This window comes from Geotrypetes seraphini, chromosome 7 (genome assembly GCF_902459505.1).
Source record: "Geotrypetes seraphini chromosome 7, aGeoSer1.1, whole genome shotgun sequence".
Taxonomy (NCBI): Eukaryota; Metazoa; Chordata; class Amphibia; order Gymnophiona; family Dermophiidae; genus Geotrypetes; species Geotrypetes seraphini.
This window is the reverse complement of record NC_047090.1, coordinates 64,391,789-64,415,672: the sequence shown is the minus strand read 5'-3', so window position 1 is coordinate 64,415,672 and position 23,884 is coordinate 64,391,789. Positions and strand designations below refer to the sequence as shown.

The following is a 23,884-nucleotide window of genomic DNA, read 5'->3' as shown; positions in this document are numbered from 1 at the left end:
GCGGCATCTGAAGAGAGTGATGGGGGGGGACCACTGAGACAGGAGGGATTCCTGTAGAGTTCGCATGTGCACCCTGGCCCAAAGGGACAACCTCAACGGAGGTCACCATGGAACCCAAAATCTGAAAGTAATGCCAGGTAGTGATGATCAGAAGTGCCAGAAGATCCATGATATGTTTCTGGAGCTTTTGTTGGCATGGCTCAAGAATAAAAATACAAACTTGCACTCTGTCAGACAGATTGCCCAGATATTTCAAGGTCTGAGTGGGCGTTAGCTGACTTTTCTTGAAATTGACAATCCAGTCCAGACACTGGAGTAGAGCCACCACAGTCCACACCGCCCACTCACACTCAGGCTTGGACGAAGCTCTGGGGTGAACTTGAACTCTCATACTGCAAAAGTGAGCAGCTACTACCACAACTTTGATGAAAGTGTGAGTAATTGTCACCTGTCCAAAGGAAGGACTGCAAATTGGAAATGCTGCTGGAGAGCATAGAAATCACAGATATTTCTTGTGTCTCGGGAAGAGGGGAATATGAAGATAAGCTTACATAAGAACATAAGAACTGCCATCTCCGGATCAGACCTTTGGTCCATCAAGTTCAGCGATCCGCACACGCGGAGGCCCAGCTAGGTGTACACCTGGCGCAATTTTAGTCACCCATATCCCTCTATGCCTCTCGTAAGGAGATGTGCATCTAGTTTGCTTTTAAATCCTAGAACGGTGGATTCCGTAATAACCTCCTCTGGGAGAGCATTCCAGGTGTCCACCACTCATTGCGTTGAAACAGAACTTCCTGGTATTTGTCCTGGACTTGTTCCCCTTAGCTTCAGTCCATATCCTCTTGTCCGTGTCAAATTGTAAATAATTTTTTTCCTGCTCTATTTTGTCGATTCCTTTCAGTATTTGGAAAGTCTCGATCATATTCCCTTGCAGTCTCCTTTTCTCAAGATAGAACAATTCCAGTCTCTTAAGTTGTTCCTCGTATTCCAAGTTCTCCATACCTTTTATTAGCTTCGTTACTCGTCTCTGCACCCTCTCCAGCAGTTTTATATCCTTCTTTAGGTTGGGAGACCAAAGTTGGACATAGTATTCCAAGTGTGGTCTGACCTTTGCTCTATAAAGCGGCATTTCCCCAATCTACTCGTTATTCCTTTATCATGCCTAACATTCTATTTGCTTTCTTTGCCACTGCCGCGCATTGTGCCGACGGTTTCAGGGTCCTATCTATTAGTACACCCAGGTCCTTTTCTTGTTCACTCTTACCCAGAGTTGCACCTGACATTCTATACTCGTGTTCCTTGTTCTTTCTGCCTAAATGCCGGGCTACAATCTACTTCATCAGGACAGAGAGGGCAGGTTAAGAGGGGGGGGGGGTTGCTCTATACATTAAAGAGGACATCAAAACCACCAGGATCACAGATGTCAAGTACACCAGGGAGTCCCTCTGGGTAAACCTGGCAAGAGGCAAAGAAAAATGCCTGTATCTAGGTGTGGTATACAGACCCCCAAGACAACTGGAAGACATGGACGCAGAATTAATTGAAGACATAGACAATATCACTCTACGAGGAGAAGCTGTACTGCTAGGGGACTTCAATATGCCTGATGCAGACTGGAACTCATTTTCAGCGACAACCAGCGGTAGCAGGAGGCTCTTAACCTCCATAAAGGGAGCACGTCTCAAACAAATGGTAACGGAGCCCACTAGGGCCCAGGCGATCCTCGACCTGGTACTCACCAATGGAGAAAGCATCTCAGAGGTCTCAGTAGGAGATACGCTAGCCTCCAGCGACCACAACATAGTATGGTTCAACCTTAGGAAAGGCTTCCCTAGATCAAACACGAAAACAAAGGTACTCAATTTCCGGGGCACAGACTTCGCACGCATGGGAGATTTTGTCCATCGGACGCTGCAGGACCAAGCGGAGACCGATGATGTAGAAGCTTAAGTGGTTAACACTGAAATCAACCATACATGAAGCAACTAGCCGCTTCATAAAATCAGTAAATAAACGACAAAGAAACGATAAACCCCAATGGTTCACCGCGGAGATCTCGCACCTCATTAAGGAGAAGAAAAAAGCGTTTCTCTCCTACAAGCGCACGGAGAAAAGAGAGGCAAAGGTAGAATATAGGACCAGGTCTAAAGTGGTCAAAATGGCAGTTAGGGAGGCAAAACTTCAAATGGAAGAAATTCTGGCAAAAAACATTAAAAAGGGGGACAAATCCTTCTTCAGTTATATTAGTGACAGAAAAAGGAACACAGGCGGGATAGTACGCCTTAGAAGGCCGGATGGAAGTTACGTGGCAGCAGATTCCGATAAAGCCGAACTACTGAATGAATACTTCTGCTCAGTCTTCACCTGTGAGGCACCGGGACACGGTCCACAGTTGAAGGCAACACAAAGCACAGAAGACCCGTTTCAGAATTTTGAGTTCACACCAGGTGAAGTTTATAGTGAACTGGCAAGACTCAAGGTGAACAAAGTCGTGGGACCAGACAATTTGTACCCAAGAGTGCTCAGAGAATTGAGCGATGTCCTGGTGAAACTGTTGGCTGAGCTATTCAATCTCTCCCTAAGTAAGGGGAAATTTCCCCTGGACTGGAAATTAGCTAATGTCGTTCCTCTGCATAAAAAGGGTTGCAGGGCAGAGGCTGCGAATTATAGACTGGTGAGTCTCACATCAATAGTGTGCAAACTCATGGAAACACTAATTAAAAGCAAATTGGACACGATCTTGAATGAAGGGAATCTTCGGGTTCCCAGTAAACATGGATTCACCAAGGGTAGGTCCTGCCAATCCAATCTCATCAGCTTCTTTGACTGGGTAACAAGAAAGTTGGACTTGGGAGTCTTTGGACGTCGTGTACCTGGACTTCAGTAAAGCTTTTGACAGTGTCCCACACCGCAGGCTGCTAAGCAAGATGGAATCGATGGGGTTAGGAGAGAAACTAACTGTATGGGTCAATGATTGGCTGAGTGGCAGACTTCAGAGGGTGGTGGTTAATGGTACCCTCTCTAAAACATCGGAGGCGACCAGTGGAGTGCCGCAGGGCTCGGTCCTGGGTCCACTCCTTTTCAACATATTCATAGGGGATCTGACTCAAGGGCTTCAAGGTAAAACAACACTATTCGCCGATGACGCCAAACTATGTAATATAGTAAGTGAATGCAGTTTACAGAATTATATGGCGCAGGACCTGCTTACATTGGAAAGTTGGTCCTCAACCTGGCAGCTAGGCTTCAATGCTAAGAAATGTAAGATCATGCACCTCGGAAGCGGAAATCTATGCAGGACGTACTTCTTGAACGGAGAAACTTTAACTAGGACTTCAGCAGAACGAGATTTAGGAGTAATCATTAGTGCAGACATGAAAACTGCCAATCAAATGGAGAAGGCTTCATCTAAGGCAAGGCAGATATTGGGTTGTATCAATAGAAGTTTCGTCAGCCGAAAGCATGAAGTCATAATGCCGTTGTACAGGGCCATGGTGAGACCTCATCTGGAGTACTGTGTGCAATTCTGGAGGCCACATTACAGTAAAGATGTGCGCAGAATTGAATCGGTTCAGCGGACGGCCACCAGGATGATCTCGGGGCTCAAGGGTCTCTCGTACGAAGAGAGACTGAACAAATTGCAGCTCTACACTCTCGAGAAATGTAGGGAGAGGGGAGACATGATCAAAACATTTAAGTACCTCACGGGACGTGTCGAAGTGGAAGATGATATTTTCTTTCTCAAGGGACCCTCAGCCACAAGAGAGCACCCGCTCAAACTCAGGGGCGGAAAATTTCATGGCGACACCAGAAAGTATTTCTTCACAGAGAGAGTGGTTGATCATTGGAACAAGCTTCCAGTGCAGGTGATCGAGGCAGACAGCGTGCCAGACTTTAAGAATAAATGAGATACCCATGTGGGATCCCTACAAGGGTCAAGATAAGGAAATTGGGTCATTAGGGCATAGACAGGGGGTGGGTAAGCAGAGTGGGCAGACTTGATGGGCTGTAGCCCTTTTCTGCCATCATCTATGTTTCTATGTTACTTTGCACTTTTCCACATTAAACTTCATCTGCCATTTCTCCACCCATTTCTCTAACTGACACAAGTCACTCTGGAGTTCCTCGCTATCCTTCTGCGATCTGATTGTCCGGCATAGCTTTGTGTCATCTGCAAACTTGATGATCTCACTAGATGTTCGAAGGATGCCAAGAATTCTTTTGGCGCCACCACTGCAATGACCAATCGGGCTGTTTCTATGTGAAAACGTGGAATCTTTAGAAGGGCATTGACCATCTTGAGATCCAGAATAGGTCTCCAGTGCCTTTCTTGGGCACGATGAAGTAAAAGGGAGTATCTGCCTGAGCCAGATTCATTATCGGGAACCGGCTCCACAGCTTGAATGTTTAAGGGTCAATGTAGTGTTGCTTGGACCCTGGTCTTTTTCTCCAGCCTTCCAGCTAGAGAATCCAGAAAAGTCTGGGGGAGATGAAAGAATTGTATCTTGTGTCCCTCCAATATGATGTCCTGCATCTATTGGTCTGAGAAAATCAGCTCCCATTCCCATCCAAATGCCAACAACCCCATCCCAATGCAAGGAGTTGCAGCTGGAAGCCTGGCATCATTGGGACTTCTTGGAGGAAGGACCGGCACAAAAGTCAGAATTCTGCTTGTGTCTTTAGGTTGCTATAGCGTTGTCTATACCCCTGGAAAGATCTTTGGGCAGAAGAGCCCATGGTACTTTGGCGAGACCTGCGTGAGGGATAAAAATTATTTTGATTCCCTCCAGGGGGGACAGTAAGGTATGGGGTCCAGGAGGGACTTAGGACAGCGGTTCGCCACACTAGCCACGAGGTCATCAAGTCCTTTGCTGAAAAGAATCTGCCCTTTGAAGGGCAGTTTGCTTAAGGCTGTGAGGCTGAATCACTGGCCCACTGACAGATCCAAAGTGTCCTGTGAGCAGAAACTGTGTGTGTTGAGACTTTGCTTAAGACTCTAATAAAGTCATACAAGGCGTCCACTACATAATCCACCCCTTCCAGCACCAGATGGGGCCCAAGAGTCATCCTCCGCTGATGGCACCCGAAGTCTGATGTGACAGACACATGCAACAAACAAGATTGCTGCAGCTACCTTGATGCTCAAAGGCACAACCTCAAATTGTTTCTTTAATATCATGTCCACCTTGCAATCTTGTGAATCCTTCAGCAGCATTCCTCCCTCACTAGGGAGGGTGGTGCACTTGGTGACCCGAGCCACTGCAGAGTCTCCCTTCAGCTGCTTGTTGCAGGTTTCCGGGACTTGATGCAGAAACCCTAAAAGAACATCCACCTTCGGATGTTCGAACATCTGTTGAAAATCTGGTAGCATAGGATAAAGCTTAGACATAGCTGTAACCACCTTTAAAGAGCCTTCAGGAGTTTTCCACTGCTCTGTGACCAGGGCAGTGAGATCTTGATGTGCTGGAAAAAAGGGGCTTTGCATATTGGAGTGGCTTGTGACTGTGCACTAAGAAATGGAAGGCTGAACTTCCAACCTCAGCTCTTTTATGGCATCTGCAATAAAATGGTGGACGGACACAGACTTAAACAGCCAGTGTATGGCAGGGTCATTACCCAGATCAGGGCTCCCTGAAGCATCTTGCTTGATGGAGCCAAAAATTGAAAAATAAAGCAGAGCTGAGCAGAAACACCTCTGCACAGTTCACTTGCAGAAGGAAAACAACTGAAGGGGGCACTATACTCTATTGCCATGTGGGAGGTGCTGAAAGATTGAGTGAAACTTCTGCAAGACCCAGTTCTCGGGTTCAGATTGAACACCTATCGTACAGAATCTGGAGTGGATGCAACAGAAGAAACAGATCTTTGCTCAATGAACATTAGTTGGACTGGCTTTGTGACTCAGCAGCATCACTGTGCACTTCTAGACTGAAGACCCAGGTTTGATTCCCATGTTCATTTTCTTCTCTCCTGGAAGTAGCATTCAAAGAGCCTGGGACTCACCTTCTACTTAATGATATCTTGGGTGGATGTTTGCCAAGTTAAGGAAGGAGCTAATCTCTAAGCCCTTGGTCAGTGACTTTGACACTGCAATGGGTGGGAGGACATTAAATAGGAGGAAACACCAAGTAATTGCAATGAAGGCTCAAGGCACCACAACCCAAGATAGACCAGCTTCAACTGAAATGAAAGCCACAAAATAATAAGATATCTGACTGCTGAATATTTGTCCAATATTATAGGTTGTAGTATATGTCTGCTATACAACACAGAGATGTACTACAGTAGTTTTCTTCTTAGCTGAAAAAGGACTGCTAAGCCACAAATATCTGGTGTTACTATGGTGAGCTACTGGTCTTGTTTAATCACGATTTTATCTCAGAATAACTGGAAACAAGGCACATAATAGTATTTGCCAGACATGTACAAACAATTTTTTAAAGTTGTTTTACCTCCCAGAAACTATCACTAGATACTTCAAGTCCCACAGAATCATCATACGAGCCAGACATTTCTATGTAGGACAAGCCACTGCTGCTGTCCGTGGTAGTATCGGTAGAAAAGCTTCAGAATCTGCATGGAAGAGGTAACATGGTACTTAACAGTATAAAATGACAACATGACACATCCAATCTACCTAGTTATTCCTGTCCATACTGCAAAGGGAATATCCCAGATGTTAACCACAGAGTATGACTACTGGGATATAGCACAGTTACTTATTTACCTGTAACAGGTGTTATCTTGATGAAAGCAGATAGATATTCTCACATGTGAGGTGATGTCATCCACCGAGCCCCAATACAGACAGTGCAAAAGTGTACCGTCACTTTTAGTCTTGAGGACTGCTCATGGCACCAGTGCCTTCCCGACTGATGTTGGCTCACAAGACCATCAGTTCAGTGAAAAAGCTAAGAAGCCAACTAGGGGAGAAGAGTGTTGTGAGAATGTCTGCCTGCTGTCCTCAGATAACACCTGTTACAGGTAAGTAACTGTACTTTATCCCAGGCCAAGTAGGTAAAATATTCTCACATGACCCATGGCCTCTGGAAGATGAGCAAAGGGCTTTTACCTGGTGAGCCGCAGTAGCTTCCTTTTGGTTATGGTGGTTCCTACCATAAGAGCTTAGTGATCCTAGCCATGTGAAGGTGAAAATACCTGAGAAGATCATAACTTAGCAGATCCCTAAGATATCAAATCAGAGGTGAGGAAGATAAGATATTAGTGGAAGCTGCTGCGGCTCAAAGTGTAAGCACTGTTCCCATCTTCCAGAGGTCATAGGTTCAAATACCAATGCATATTTTAATTGTGCATTCTATCTTGCAGGTGGCACTTTGATGATCTCACAATGAGGTCAGTATCGTGCAGCTGCACACCTCGATTAAGTAGAAGCCATGCTAAGGTCTGTATCTGTTTTTTCTTTTTTTAAGCTTTTGTAAATAAAGTTATGTATGCAAATCATGTGCTGTGCTTCAGTTAATGGATGTGTTCCTCTAATTAGCAAATAGCATTGCTGTTTGTCCACAAAAATAGAAGGTTTTACATGCAATATATCTGTTTTGATGTGCCCTGTTTGTGTGATGCCTTATTAAATATATTTTGAGCTTAATAAAGCAAAAATAAAAACCCAGAGAGCTACTTAGCAGATCATCGCATTAAGGACGTCCAAAGAGTGCCTAAGTTCCGTTCATAGAACTCGGATCTATTTGAAGCCCAAACTAAGCTCAAAAGTAGACCTAAACTAAACTAAACTAAACCTTAAGTTTATATACCGCGTCATCTCCACGGAAGTGGAGCTCGACACGGTTTACAGGGATTAAAAACAAAGAGGAGGAACTACAATGGAAGGAGAGAGAGGTAAGGTGAACAAGGACGGAAGAGGGTACTTAGAATAATGGAGAGGGAGGGTGTAGTTACATTTTGGAGAAAAGCCAGGTTTTCAGATGTTTTCTGAAATGTTGGAGGGAGGTCGAACTCCGAAGATGGGCCGTAAAGCTGTTCCACAGCTCGGTGATCCTGAAGAGGAGGGATGTACCATGTTTTCCTGTATGGGAGATGCCAATTAGTGAAGGGAAGGATAGTTTGAATTTCTGAGTGGATCTGGTGGAGTGAGTGCTCGAGAGCCAAGATAGAGGGAAGAGGGGAGGAAGGATGCCGTGAAAAGATTTGAAGGTAAGACAGGCGCATTTGTAGCGAACCCTGAGGAAGACTGGGAGCCAGTGAAGCTTAGACAGAAGCGGGGAGACGTGGTCAAATTTGCCTTTTGCGAAGATTAGTTTAGTTGCAGTGTTCTGAATCCGCTGAAGTCTGAGAAGATGTTTCTTTGTTAGGCTTAGATAGATGGAGTTGCAGTAATCGAGTCGGGATAGAATGATGGATTGGACAAGGACGGCGAAATGTTGTTGGTGGAAGCAGGATCTAACTTTTCTTAGCATATGGAGATTGAAAAAGCATTTTTTTACTAGGGAGTTGATGTGGTCGTTAAAGGACAGTGTAGAGTCAATGATGATTCCCAGAACTTTGCTGGAGTGCTCAAGCTGCAGATTGGTGCCAGAGGAAAGTGGGATGTGGGAGGGTAGCTGATCCAGTTTCGGGCCGAGCCAAAGTAGTTTTGTTTTGGCCTCATTTAGTTTCCTGGTTTTCATTCGCCTACAAAGTAGGCATGACATGGATTCCTTAGGTCGCTCAGCATTATGTAAATGAATCAAAGGACATCTACATTGAAGCCTTGCCCAAACCACGCCCAATCCAAGCCTCGCCCAAACCACGCCCATTCCAAGTCCACACCTATTGAGTTAAGTGTGAATTTTAAATAGGAGTGTTCATAAAATTGGGGACGCTTCTACGTCCTTTGGATGCCTAAGTGCCCATTATCGCTCATTAAGGCTCTTAAATGGTTCATTATCCGTTTACTTTGGGCGCCTAAGTCACGCTCAGCGTTAAGCTTGATTTAGGTGCCCTTTATAGAATCAGGACCTAGACATCCACATTTGGATGTCTAAAGTTAGGTGTCCTTTACAGAATCTAGGTACAGAATCTAGGCCCAAGAATGGAATCTGTTGATAAAAAGTAGTGATGTTAACAGAGCCAAATGATGGCTAAAAGTGTTACCCCCCCAAAAATAAAGGAGATACAAGCTTAACAGGCTCTACACCCAGTGGATTCCTCTGTTTAGAAGCAGAGTTATAATATGATGTGTAAAATAGGCAATCCATCTTTAACAAGATCCACACCCCTGATGATTTCTGTTGGAAGTATAGAAACACAGAAGCAGCAGAGGTGTTCCATGATTAGTAAGCTCTACACCCATGAAGAAACACCCTTGATGTACAGGATTGTTCATGATAAGCAGAAGAAGCGATCTGAGTTTGAAAGACTCTATAGCCATAGTGGATCCTTCAGAGTCTGGAAATTCTGGCAGGCAATCAAATGGAATATACTGCTCAAAAATCAGCCAACTTCTTTATGAGCTGTTCAAGATAAAAGGATATATATAGTAGGTGAAATGAGAATTCTGTTCCACATAGAGGTTTAGTAAAAGACAGCATCTAAACTTATTCATAGCCCGGCTATCACATCCTGATGGTGCAATGGCATAGTCTCGGGAACTGAAGGACTTTCAAAGACTGGATTTAACCAGCAAAGACTGATGTAACCATTGCGGCTTGTCAAGTCCAGGACAAGATTGTATTCAGAGTACTTGATGGTCCAGACCAAGACAATGAAAGTGCCTTGCAAGAGCTGTTGAAATCAACATGGATGATGAGCTATGGAGTGGAGGAACCTGTATGTATGCTGACGACCATATGCTGACAGTGAAAGCACCGGTACCGGTTGTTGACAAGTTACAGGAGCAGTAACAGTACCGAGCAGAGTCCAACGTTAAGTAAGCTTTATCGGTACTGAGGAGAGAAAAAAAATGGAGGCACTGAGGCCAAATGGCCAGCCATACACCATGCAGTTCCCCTGCATATGGTGGGAAATTGAAATCGATACTAAGGGCTGTGAAGCCGGTACTGTAGGTGCCAGAGAGTGTCGAAGCGTGAGGAACCCCAAGGGGAAGTACGCTTCAGGAATGACAGCCTGCATCAATGAACAATGACATTGATTATGGGCATTCATCAAGAGACTTGATGCTGAAAATGTCCATGATGCTGGTGATAGATGAAACTGTCGATGCTCACCGGTACCAAAGGAAATAGACACCACCCAGATCAATCCGTGAAAGGCAGCACCGGTACTGTATGCTAGTCAGCTGGTACTGTAGGTGCAGCAGGGTGTTAAAGTGTTGGTAACCCCAAGAGGCGGCATGCTTCAGAAATGACAACCTGCATTGATGGTGTCAAGGAGAGGCAAGCATCTAGAGATTCGACGCGAGATATGAAGCTAGGACTCGGTACCACAGAATAGTCCAAGTTGTTGGGTGCCTGACCACAGGCCTAATATCTTCTTGTAGAAATAAAATAAAGGAACAAAAAGACTAAAATATTTGGATAGGCATTTATTCTTCTTGTTCTTTTGGGGCTTTTTTGTTTTGTTTGTTTGTTTTTTTAGCCCTGGAAGATCGGAATTCAGCAGAAAAGAGAAAGCAGCACTGGTTAAGTGAAAAGAAGGCAGAAAAGCCATCGATTACACCGGTGGGGACAAGGGCTTTCAAAAAGTCTACAAGCCCCAGAAGTGAAAATTAAGAAAGTTAATTAAAAATTGAAAGGATTTAAAATAAAAACTAAGGAAGAAAAATTAAGAGAAATAATGGAAAAAAAACAAAGCGGGAAGGCAAACTTGGAATAGACAAAGTCCAGATATGTCTTCACGCCACCGAAAACTGATGACCTCGGAAGCCAGCGTCGGGCGTATGCACGGTGTGGGTAATCTTAAAGCTTAAAGTGACAATATACTGACACTGTCCGTACTGGGCTCTGTGGATGATGACACTCACATATGAGAATATGATGCATGCTTGTCCTGGGATAAAACAAGGATCTAGGTATTTGAAATCTCTCTCTACACTCCTCCTCTATGGCAGTTGAAGATTTTTGTGTTGCTGTTACTAAAATAATACCAGTTATATTTTTTTGCATGGCAAGCTTTAAGGAGAAATATCTTAGATCTACTCCGTATAGACTCCAGAATATAAGCTTAAATTCTTAATGATAAATTTCACCATAAACTTACTATCATTCAACTACATATCAAAAATCTGTTCACAGCACATCAATTTCAGATTGCTTTATAAACTGAAAATTAGCACACTTGTAAGGACAAACTAAAAAGAAAAAAGCAATGTTAGTATACAAAATAGGTTAAGTTTTGTTAAAGGGAAAAGGAAAGGGATTGGGACTTGTATACCGTCTTTGTAGTTTTACAACCATACTCAAAGTGGTTTACATACAAGTACTTCAAACATTTTCCCTGCCTGTCCCGGTGGGCTCAAAATCCATCTAATGTACCTGGGGCAGTGGAGGATTAAGGGCTAGATTCACTAATCTGCCCGATCCATGGCAGGCCGACCAATTCACTACAGGTTAATATTTAAAAGGAGGCGATTGGAGGAACACCCCCCACCGACCGCACAGATTGCTACCGAGCAATCCCGATATATGCGGACCATCTCTTTGCCTGTCAATGGTCTGTGCATGCTCTCTGCGCAAGGAAAACACTTGCAGGTAGGGAGGGGGGCAATCAGCCAGAACATGCTAGGCCTTAACCCGCCTGACTCTCCTACTCTCTGCCGCCTTCCCTGCTCTGCGAGCCCATGGGGCTGTACTGGAACACACTGTAGTGCAGCCCCACTTTAAACCCGTGAGCTCGCACTGTAGGGAAGGCGGCAGAGATTCAGAGCTCAAGGCAGAGAGCAGGGCAGCAATGGAGCAGGAGAGTTGGCAGAGACGTGCGTGACTGGTCCCCAGGAGTCGCTTCTTCTGTTGATCGGCCAGCCCAGTTGGTGTCCCACATTTGTTTAGTGAATCATGTCCCTACCTACTTTGCATGCACAGATAAAAAGCGGATCGGAGGAGGAGTTAGTTAATCGGGTCGAAGGGAAATCGAGTCGCAAAGGGATCACAAACCAAGACAACACTCGTCAGGATCCAGCGCATTACTATTGAGAAAATCCACCTGGACATTGTCCACTAAGGCAATGTGGGAAGCGGAGATATCCCGAAGATGAGCCTGCACCCATTCCATAAGCAGAAAGGTCTACAGTGCCACCAGATGACTCTTGGTGCCCCCCTGACGATTGACATAGACCACCTCTATGGCACTGTCAGAGAGAACTCGAACTGACTTGCCCTCCAGCAAGGAATGGAATTCCACCAATGCTAGCCAAATGGCTCTGGTCTCCAGAACATTGATCGACCAAGATGCCTCCACTGGTGACCAGCAGCCCTGAGTCGAGCAACCGAGACATTGAGCTCCCCAACTGAGGAGACTGGAGTCCATGAGAAGCACCGTCCACTAGGGCTGATCAAGACTCGCTCTCTGAGCCAGATTGGAAGACTGGAGCCACCAGCGTAGGCTGCGACAAACTAATCCCCGAAGCAGGACCAGAGTCTAGATTGTGAATCTGTGGCAACCACCACCGAAGAAGCGCATACTGAAGAGGACACATGCGAGCCTGAGCCCATTAGACCACTTCCAAGGAGGCCGCCATTGACCCCCAAGACATGCAGAAAGTCCTGCATCAGCGGACATCGGCAACCCATCAGAGCACGAATCTGCAGCTGCAATTTGCACACCCTGGCCTCTGGAAGGAAAATTCTCCCCAGATGGTGTCAAAAAGAACGCCAAGTTACTCCAAGCGCTGAGACAGAATCAACCGGCTTTTGGACAGGTTGACTATCCAGTCCAGGGATTGCAGAAATGCCACAACCTGAGCCATAACCTGGGAACTCTTCTGCAATGACTTTGCTCTAATCAACCAATTGACCAGATAGGGGTGGCACCAGAATACCCTCCTTGAGCAAGGCTGCTGCCACCACCACCATAATCTTGGTGAAAGTGCACAGCGCTGTAGCTAGACAAAAGGGAAGCGCACAAAACTGATAATGCTCTCCCAAAATCACAAAGCAAAGGAATCATTGATGGGAGACCTGAATGAACATGCAGATATGCCTCCGTCAGATCAAGAGAAGTCAGAAATTCCCTCAGTTGGACAGCAAGAATTATGGACTGCAGGGTTTCCATACAAAAGGATGGAACCCAGAGCACTCTGCTGACACCTTTGAGATCCAAAATGGGTTGAAAAACCCCCAAACATCCTTCTTGGGCACCACGAAGAAAATGGAGTACCTACCGGTAACGATCTCCAGAAGAGGCATTGGGCCAACGCTTTGAGGTCCAGCAACTTGAGCAGAGTCTGCCGAAAAACCCTCCTCTTCCAAGATGCTTGACAAGGAGAGGAGAGGAAATGATCTGGCAAAGTTCGAGAAAACTCCAGAGCATAACCGTCCCAAATCACCTCTAGGATCCACTGATCCATTGTGATCTTGGACCATCCCCAGTAAAAATCCCACAACCAGGTTCTGATTGGAACCGGGGGGAAACCCCCACAATGAGACATTGGGCCAGATGGGCGGCAGAGCCTCCGGACCAGTCGCAATGAAATATGTGCACAACCGATGCATTCTCGCCAACTGGCACCTCTGAAAAATCTCCAACCAAAACATCAGGCCCCCCCTAAGGGATCTTCCAGGTCCTCTTCAAGATCAGCCAGAAAAGAATCTTCATTCCAAAACACCCGTAGCCATTTGGACGATGGCTGAGGGGGCTGGATAGAGGCAGCCATAGAAGAAGACTGAACGGGGGTGGCCATGGAAAGGAAAAAAATCCTTAGACAACCCCAAGATCCCCGGAACTGAAGCAGGACCATCAGCTGCCTGTAAATAAGCTTTGCACATGGCTAACACAAAATCAGGGCTAAACAACCCAGCGGCAAGCCAGAAACCATAGTAAGAGCAGAAGACACATTTAAGACCTGTTCCTGTCATTCTAAGACAGGAGGATGGTCGCCCAAGGCCGTGGGCAAAATGGACATGCTTCCTGCCAAAACCAAGTAAAGGGCCTTTGCCAAACTGTCACCTGAAATAATACGTAGCACCAAAGCCAAACTTGACACTGCTATTATAGAAAAACTGCTAGCCACCCCAGCCACAGCATTAAGGGAGTCCCCAGCATCCCCGGTGGTCCATAACACCAAATCTGCCAGACCACTGGGCAGATGAGGAAACACCAGCGTGGGCGGCAGGTGAAGTCCAGGCATCATCACCGCCTCCTGCCGACGAGCAGTACGCGCACGAAGGGGAGCCTCACACAGACACCCAAAGCCGAGTCCCCCTCGAGGCAGCTGGAACGTTTTGTGAATCCACTGCTTGACGCCCACATAAAATGCACCTGTGCTGCTTTTTGAAGCACTCATAATGAATGCGCCAAATACCCACACACAACACCATAGAAAAATGGCTACCTCAAGACCACTGTATGCTCCTTTTATTTTTTGCATCTTTTTTTTATTTTTTATTTTTTTTAACTTCTCAAGAGCTCATCAGCTATCTCAAGCGAGCAGACCCCACTGGCACTCTAAACCGTAGTCTGTGCCGAACAGGTGGCCAGGCATGTTGAGGCTCCTCTCAATTCAGAAAATCTGGGGTGGTGGGGAAAATGGTGGAAGGGACTCAACCCTTCTGATTGTGGCACCCCTGAGGTCGGTAAGATCCCTGAGAGGATCCCCCAAGCTCTGCTTGGACAGCAAAAGGGACAAGAAAGATTCCCTAAATCAGATCCAACAGGCCCAAACAAGCTTCGGTACAGACTGCTGGAGACTGAGAAAAGACCGACTGTAACAGGGACTGCATGGCCCACTTGTACTTTAGTCAAAAGTTAGTGTTTGTCTTCAGCTGCTGCCAGAGGAGCATAAACCCATCATTTCTGTGCCTGTCTGGAGGGATGCTAAAAAATAATATTTGTGTTATTTTGTTTAGCTGAACATAGTTTTGTTCATGCGTGTGGCACCGTGAATATTGTTGGTCATATCAAAACAGAAGAAAGTTGATAACTAAAATTGGAGACTAATATAGGACATCTTCTACTAAGCCAATTACCACGGTAGCCTGCAGTAATTGCACCAAAGCCCATTGGGAATGAATGGGCTTCGGTGCCTTTGCCACAAGGCTTTGTAAAAGTGAGGGACCAAAATTATTTGTTTAGCTTAAACAGTGGCTAATGGTCTTTCAAATGCATATGACTGCAGAGTGGAACCACTTACCATGCTTATATCAAATTTGCCTTACAAGGCAAGAAAGCTGAAAGCAAATCTATTGGCCATGCTCCCAACTATTTTCTATTTTTATGTGTTTAAACAAATTGGTATATATGCTAGATAAAAATATTATAAACCCAAATACAAACTTACAAATTTAAAGGCCAACAGGGAATTGAGTTTGAACAAAGTTGTTTTCCCAGCCTTTGACCTTTTTTTTTTTTTTTTTTTTAATAGAAACTAAGGTTTTCATGCTGTCTTTAGAACTGCTCAGTTTCCCATCTTCACTAAGTACATGAGCTGATGATCACTTATCTATTTCTCTCCTAAGTTTAGCTGAACTTGCTGGCCATAATCTCTCCGCAGAAACTGTTCAGTAGCTTGCCTCATCATAATTAAACCCAGATTTATTCTTCACTCATGTGTAAAGTGGTAGAGTACCAACGTTAGTCCACTTTGTAAGGAAGTAGAAAAACACCAAAGAAAAGATGACATTTTTAAAAAGCAGTAAACTAAACCTCTAAAATACTACTGGTATGAGATTTTTATGATTTGGACTGAAGGAGAATAGACTTTCATAACAATTTTTACAGTTCAATGCATACCTTCAATTAAATTATTCCAAGTCAACTTTTTAGAAACTACAGTCTCTATCAACAATAGTTATATAAAAACAAGAAACCAAATTATTAGTGCAGCTACTTCTGCAATTGTTGCTTCTACCCTTCACTGTACAAAAAAAACCCCAAACCTTTATACACTACCAAGCTACATGTTACTACCGTTATCTGCTTTGACCCAAGAAACAATAACCGTGTTTTGTAGTCCCACTCTAAATAACCACCTCAAAATCCTGACTGAGAGGGCACAGAAGTCAATGCACTGCCTGGAAAACACCAGGTAATAGAGCAGATTTAGTTTACTGGACAATACTCAATACAAACATGCTAATTACACAGGCCAACAAAAAAAAAAAAAAATTTTCTTAGTGCCTTGTTTTTTTTTACCAGTTCCTGGGGTTATTTGGGACGCTGATTCAGAAAATTGCATTGGATAAGACTGTCCTTTTAAGGACATTTTAATTGATCTCTATCCCAGCTTCTATGTCAATTATAGCAATACAGTTTAAAATTTTAGTACCCTTTACCTTCCGTTTTTTTCCTTAACTGTTCTTTTCTCTCTACCCTTTTTTCTCTCGTGTGAGTTTGATTTGTGAGACTTTGTAGATGTCTGTATTTTGGATAAAACTTAGCTATTAATTTTAATGTGTGTCTGTACTACCCCATTTTCTGTTTTTTATTATTGTAAAGCCACTTTATAATTTTAAAGAGGCGGGATAACAAAATTTTTAATGAACTTGATCAGCTCTAGTTTCTTAGATATAGTTGAATTTATGAATTTTTTTTTACCATTATTTAAAAGATCTCTTCTGCATAATCAAGATGTCATAAATTTCCCGTTCAAAAAAGAAAGCTTGTTATGTATTTAAATTACCCACATTATTTTTGTGTATAATGACCTTTGTTTCACAACTACTTGTCTACTTCCTTTCCTATAATACACACTGGCATAAAAATGTAAAGTTCAAATGACAAAATCACCTTTGTTCTGTTATATTACATAATTATGTGCAAAAAATTTAGATGGTAAGCATGGTTTCCTTAGACTACATAAGTTTGTATTTCAAAGGTTTTTCAACTTGATCTGTTTAAAAACAGTTGCATGTAAATTTAAATTCTAACTGATTTTTCAACTTGATCTGTTTAAAAACAGTTGCATGTAAATTTAAATTCTAACTGATTTTTCAACTTGATCTGTTTAAAAACAGTTGCATGTAAATTTAAATTCTAACTGATTTTTCAACTGTCTTCTGTTACCTGGTTTGTGTTTTTGCGTACAAGTTAGCAGATATAGTGAGTTTATAAATTTCCAATTGTAGTTTTACATCCAAAACATTGGATTGTAAAGGGTAAGCAACTGTATAATAGTTATGATTGTATAGGAGACGTGTGTATATTCCCACTCATATCATTTCATTTTTTGCAGATCGAACACCATAGAGGTTATGGCTACTTCACGACAGAGCTGCTTGAATCATCCGGACATATTTGCTATATTTGTGGGGAGTACACACTGAAAGCAAGTAGGAAACCTATTTCTAAGTTTGTAAAAAGAGCATATGTAGATTATTTTCGTGTCAAGCTTGGAGATCAAGATAAGCCATGGGCTTCTCATATTGCATGCAAAACTTGTATGGAGCATTTGCGCCAATGGACAAATGGAAGGAAAAATTATGTTCTTACCTGTTAATTTTCTTTCCCTTAGACGCAGCAGATGAATCCAGAGACCAATGGGATAACAAACATCTACCAGCAGGCGGAGATAGTGATTAACAGGTGGTCCAATTGGCTGGCACTCCTCCTGTATCTCCAGTATAGCTCCTTGCCCAAGCAACCATAACCATCAATAGGCATAGCAGGTAAAAAAACTTATTTCCCATAACAAATCTCAAAAGAATATAACCCTCAATAATAACAAACTTCGAAAGGTGGAAAAGAAAAAACCGACAGAAAATTTCCAGAAAGGGTGGGGCTCTGGATTCATCTGCTGCGTCTAAGGGAAAGAAAATTAATAGGTAAGAACATAATTTTTCCTTCCCTAGCAACAGCAGCAGATGAATCCACAGACCAATGGGATGTAGCAAAGCAATCCTCAATCTGGGTGGGAAGCAAACGCCGCCTCCGCAACAACCAAAGCACTAAACGCATCTACCGCATGCGCCCCCACATCCAACCAGTAATGCTGAGAGAAAGCACTCTCGGAAGACCAAGTAGCTGCGAGACAAAACTCCTCCAAGGAAAAACCTCTGGACCGAGTCCAAGAAGTAGCCATCGCTCCGGCGGAATGGTCATGAAGTTCTTTCGCCAACCGCTTCCCTGCCATCAAGCAAGCGTAAAGAATGTCCTCCTGGACCCATCGAGCGAAGGAGACTTTGGATGCCGCCATACGTTTGAGGCATCTCGTGAAGAATACAAAAAGGGAAAGAAGAAAAAATTGAGACCCAATCAGACCCTCTAGCAATGGAGGGAGGGTGAGGCAGGGACCTGGGGGGGCCCAGGTATAACCCCTAAAGCCAGCACCGTTCAGCCGGACACCCCTGTCTCACTGAAGAGAAAATCTCAACAGGAGAAATAGCATTGCCAGCTCACTGAAAAGAAACCTCAACAGGAGAAACAGAATGGCAGTCTCGCTGAAGAGAAACCTCAACAGGAGAAAATAAAGTTCCAGTCACAGGCAGAATTCAGGAGCTAGTTGGATAGCGACCATTTCCTGCTGGGAGATAGAGAATACTGGAGATACAGGAGGAGTGCCAGCCAATAGGATCACCTGTTAATCAGTTTCTCTATCTCCGCCTGCTGGTAGATGTGTGCTATCCCATTGGTCTCTGGATTCATCTGCTGCTGTTGCTAGGGAAAGAGAAGCTGCCAGAAATTTGGAGGGACAGGAAGCCAGAAAGAAAGAAAGGGGGGCAGGGTGAAACAAAGAAAAATGGGGCACAGAGAGAGAGCGAGAGAAAGACAGACATACAGAACGAAAGAGGGTGTGGAGAGAGAAAGAAAGAAGGGGGCAGGGTGAGAGAGAGAGAAAAACAGACATACAGAAAGAAAGGGGGTATGGAGAGAGAGAAAAAGAAAGAAGGGGCAGGATGAAACAAAGAAAAAGTTTGGGGAGGGAATGAGGTCTGGAGGAGAGGAAGCATATAGGAGGCTGAAAGAAGGGAAGAAATATTGGATGCACAGTCAGAAGAATAAAGTGCAACCACAGACTGATGAAATTACCAAAGGTAGGAAAAATGATTTTATTTTCAATTTAGTGATCAAAATGTGTCTGCTTTGAGAATTTATATATGCTGTCTATATTTTGCGCTATGGCCCCCTTTTATTAAACCGCAATAGCTTTTTTTAGCGCAGGGAGCCTATGAGCGTTGAGAGCAGCATGGGGCATTCAGCGCAGCTCCCTGCGCTAAAAACCGCTATCGCGTTTTAGTAAAAAGGGAGGGGGAATATTTGTCTATTTTTGTATAGTTGTTACTGAGGTGACATTGCATAATTAACATTTTCTCTGCGTACAGCGTGCTTTGTGTTTTTAAAATTTTATTGTTGGTAGATCATTATGACTTGGCCACAAAGGTAAGGGGGAGGGAGGGAGGGGAGCTGCTGAAAGACATCTAGTAATCTTTGCAGGCTTGACTGTGCAGGGAATTATTTTTGTAAAATCATGTTTTGTTATGTGACTGGCATTATTTAGACTCTAATTTCTATGAATGAATAGAATGAAAATGATATAAATTACTTGCTTGTTTTTATGTGCGTGTGCTGAAGAAAAGTGGAGAGAGAGTGGGCTGAGGACGCTGAAGGGAAATGGGGAAGAGAGAGTGGGGAGAAGACGCTGATTTATAAATTGACAATTGTACAGAATATTGTTTCTTTTATATATTCATCCATAGCTGCATGTTAATGATGTGCTCATATGCACTTATTAATCATCATAACATATACATCATCATTAACATGCAGCTGTGGATGTGTAAGGACAGGCTGAGGAGGATGGATGGGAAGGAAGGAAGGTGCACATAAACATATCGTACATTTTTAACATGCATGATGCAGCTATAGGCAAGCTGAGGAGGATGGGATCATACTGATGTGTATGTTCAGATATGCGCTCAGATGTGTAGTTTTTCTGATATATTTATTAAGCTTACAGTACATTACATTACATTACATTACATTAGGGATTTCTATTCCGCCTGTGCCTTGCGGTTCTAGGCGGATTACATTATGGAAGATATCTGGGCAGTTCCAGTAGAATTACATTTCAGGATAGGAGTATATTACAGTAACAGTAAAGAGTTATGATACTTCAAGTTCACAGAGGATAATACTTATCACAGAAGTTATTACATATAACAGAAGATAATGCATTTTGCAGAGGTAATACTTGGCAATTCGATCGTTTAAATCAGGTGTAATGTAGAAGAGTTACAGTACATTTTAGGTCACAGACAAAGAGATAGTATAGATGGGTGTTTCCGAAGTCGTTGGTTGGGAACTCATTGGGTGGTGGTTAGAGTGATGGGAGATATTTTTTGAACAGTAGTGTTTTTATTTCTTTGCGGAACTCTTTTATGTCTGTTGTTTTGGTCAGTAATTTTGAGATGTCAGTCTATTTTAGCTGCCTGTGTCCCCAGGAGGTTGTCGTAGAGTTTCTTTCGACAAGTACCGTTGAGTGGTGGATAGGTGAAAAGGTTCTGTGTTCTCCTTCTTCTTGGTGGGTGGTAGTGATGAAAACGGTTGTTTAGGTAACTGGGTGCCGTGCCATGGGTTACTTTGAAAATGAGACAGTAGAGTTTGAATTGTGTTCTTGCTTTTATTGGTAGCCAGTGAGATTCTAGGTATGCATTGGTGATGTGGTCGTATTTGCTGAGTGAGTATATGAGTCTGAGGGCTGTGTTCTGGATGGTCTGTAGTTTTTTTATTGTGTTGGTCGTGCAAGGTAGGTAGAGGCTGTTGCAATAGTCGACAATACTTAGCACAAGGGATTGGACAATGATCCTGAATTGGTCTTTGTTAAAGAATTTCCTGATTTTTCTTAAATTTCGCATTGTGAAGAATGCTTTTTGGGTGACCTTTAGGATTTGTGTTTGCATTGTGCAGCATCTGTCTAAATGTATTCCTAGGATTTTGAGGGAGTTCTGTATAGGGTACTTGATTGAGTTTACTTCCAGTTCTGTTAGGGATGGTTTTTTGTCCTTCTCTAGTAATAAGAATTTGGTTTTGTCAGAGTTCAGCTTCAACTTGTGATCTGTCATCCATTTATCCACTGTTTCTAATGTAGTTTTCAGGCGTTCTGTGGAAATTGGGTTGTGTATGTCGAATGGAAGGAGGATGGTTATGTCGTCTGCGTAGCTGAAAGAAGTAATATTTTGGGTGTCTAGGGTGGTGCCTAGGGAGGATATGAATAGGTTGAAAAGTGTGGGAGAGAGGGGAGAGCCTTGTGGTACTCCACATGGGTTGGACCATGGTTCAGATAGAATTTCTTTAGATTTGACTCTGTATGTTCTAGTTTTAAGGAAGCCTTGGAACCAGTTATGAACTTTACCTGAAATTCCTATTTCGTCTAGTTTTTGGAGAAGTATGGAGTGGTCCACTAGATCGAATGCAGCTGAGAGATCAAATTGGATGATTAGCAGTCTGTTTCCTTGGCTGAGGTGACTTCGAGCTATGTCTAGTAGAGATACCAGGAGAGTTTCTGTACTGTAGTTGGTTCTGAATCCGGATTGGGATGGATGTAAGATATTGTGGGCTTCAAGGTAAGTGCAATTGTGATCTACTTCTGGCCTACAAAGGTCAAAAGAAATCCTTAAGTGAATTATAGCTACTAGCACTATTATTTATTAGTTATTTATTATGCAGATGTTTGTTAATTTGTTATTAGTTCAGTATTAGACATATGTTAGTTTAGAATAGATAGGTATAGATTAGTTTAGTTTAGGTTAGGTTAGGGCCACGCTGAAAGAGTCTACCTTGACGTGGTTGCAGGCTTACAAATCTTTTGGTCAAAGAGTGCGGCGACAGAGAAAAGTATGTGTGTATTCGGCCCATGGAAGAAGGGGGGGGGGGTCGTGGGGGGGAAGGGGTGCGTGGGGGGCCCAATAGGATTGCTCAGTAAGGGGCCCAGAAATTTCTGATGGCGGCCCTGAGTGCAACAGTGGCTTCCCCCATGTCTTTCTCATTTATAAAAATGTTAAAAAGAACAGGCCCAAGAACAGAACCTTGAGGGACATCACTGGTAACATACCTTTCCTCAGAGCAATATCCATTGATCACTACCCTCTGTCGCCTTCCACTCAACCAGTTCTTGACCGAGCCTGTCACTTTGGGACCCATCTTGAGGGCACTGGGTTTAGTTATTAGAAATCTGTGTGGAACACTGTCAAAGGTTTTGCTAAAATCTAAATATACCATATCCAGCGTACATCCTCTATCCAATTCTCTGGTCACTCAGTAAAAGAAATTGATCAGATTTGTCTGACAAGAACTACATCTAGTGAATCTATCGGAATCCACTTAACCATTCTCTGTTTTAAAAGCGTTTCCATTAATTTGCTTACCACAGAAGTCAGACTTACCAGCCTGTACTTCCCTACTTCTTCCTTACTTCCACTTTTGTGGAGAGAGAGACCACATGCCCTTCTACAGTCCTCCGGTACCACTTCCACCTCTAGAGACGCATTTAAGAGGTCAGTCAGAGGAACTACTAGAACTTCCCTCAAGTTCCTTCAGCACCCTCGGATATACACCATCCAGCCCCATTGCTTTGTCTACCTTTATTTTAGCTAGCTCCTCACGAACACTACCCTCTCAAAATTAATCATGGTCCATCCCTATTCACGTTTGTTTTCTGCGGTCCCGCTCCCGGTGCTTCAGCCGTGAACACAGAACAGACATATTTCTTAAGCAATTTGGCCTTTTCTTTATCAGCTTCTACATATTCCACCCCTTCACCTTTGAGTCTCACAGTGCCACTTTTGTACTTCTTCCTATTACTAATATAACCTGCATTCATGTTTGGAACAAAAAAACAAAAACCCAACAACCTACTACTTTTTTCAGAGCTTAAAATGAGTCTTATGTGAAAAGTAAACTACTCCATTCCATATCACAATCCCACCAATCAAGGAAGCAAAGGAAAGAAAATAAAAGCCTACCACAGATCTACAGTTGCCTCCAAGTGACACCACCACAAGCATTATGTTACTCTTGCAGTTCCCATACAGCCAACTGGCTTCTTTTATCATCATGCCTACACTACTTACTTACCATTCAGTGGAATTGTGTCTCTAGTATAGTGTTTCTCAACTTCAAGCCAAGTACCCCCTAAGTCTACCAAATATCAACCAAGTACCCCTCACCCAAGCTCTGCCCCAGATCCCACCACCATAACAGTACTAATTGTAATGTAATTTCTTCCATCCATTTTTCATATGCACAATATAATCTTAATATGTAATGGTGACAACAAAATTTAAAAAAACCCACAAAGAACACTGTACACAGAGAAAATGTTAATTACCGTATTTTTCGCTCCATAAGATGCACCTGACCATAAGACGCATCCACCTGTAGAGGAAGAAAAACCAAGAAAATAAAATCTGAACCAAATGATGTGCCCTGTACTCTGTCCCCCCTCTGGTGGTCTAGTGGTAGGCCGGGACAGGGTACAGGGCACGTCTAGAGGTGGGCACGTCTAATGGTAGACACATGTAGTGGCAGCCAGCCCCAAGCTAGCCCAATCCTAAGCCACCCCCTGTACCTTTTTAAATCATCCCCCCCAGTACCTGGTGGTCCAGTGTGTATCTCTCCCTAGCTAGCGGCACACAGGTCAGGATAACAGATGTCAGGAGCAAGCTTTTTGCGCTCCTGTTTGGGCCCGCACCGCTTTCTGAATGGCTGGAGTCAGTTCTCGCGGAACTGACAAATCCATTTAGAAAACAGTGCAGGCCCGAGCAGAAGTGCGGAAAGCTTGCTCCTGACATCCGCGCTCCTGACCTGTGCGCCGCTA

General features: G+C 43.6%; 1 protein-coding gene across 7 annotated transcripts in view; it reads right to left on the bottom strand.

The window, feature by feature from the left end:
• Positions 1-23,884, bottom strand: part of PACSIN2 (protein kinase C and casein kinase substrate in neurons 2) — a 147,520-nt gene that overhangs the window by 95,296 nt on the left and 28,340 nt on the right. For 4 of the 7 annotated variants that reach the window (XM_033951359.1, XM_033951355.1, XM_033951358.1 and 1 more), the window contains exon 2: positions 6,456-6,576. The exons of 2 other annotated variants lie outside the window; for them this stretch is intronic. In XM_033951359.1, coding sequence (XP_033807250.1) covers positions 6,456-6,515 — 60 coding nt within the window. In that variant the 5' untranslated portion in view covers positions 6,516-6,576. Of the gene's footprint in view, positions 1-6,455; positions 6,577-23,395; positions 23,443-23,884 lie in introns of all 7 variants that reach the window. One more of the 7 variants, XM_033951356.1, reaches the window with a different exon arrangement.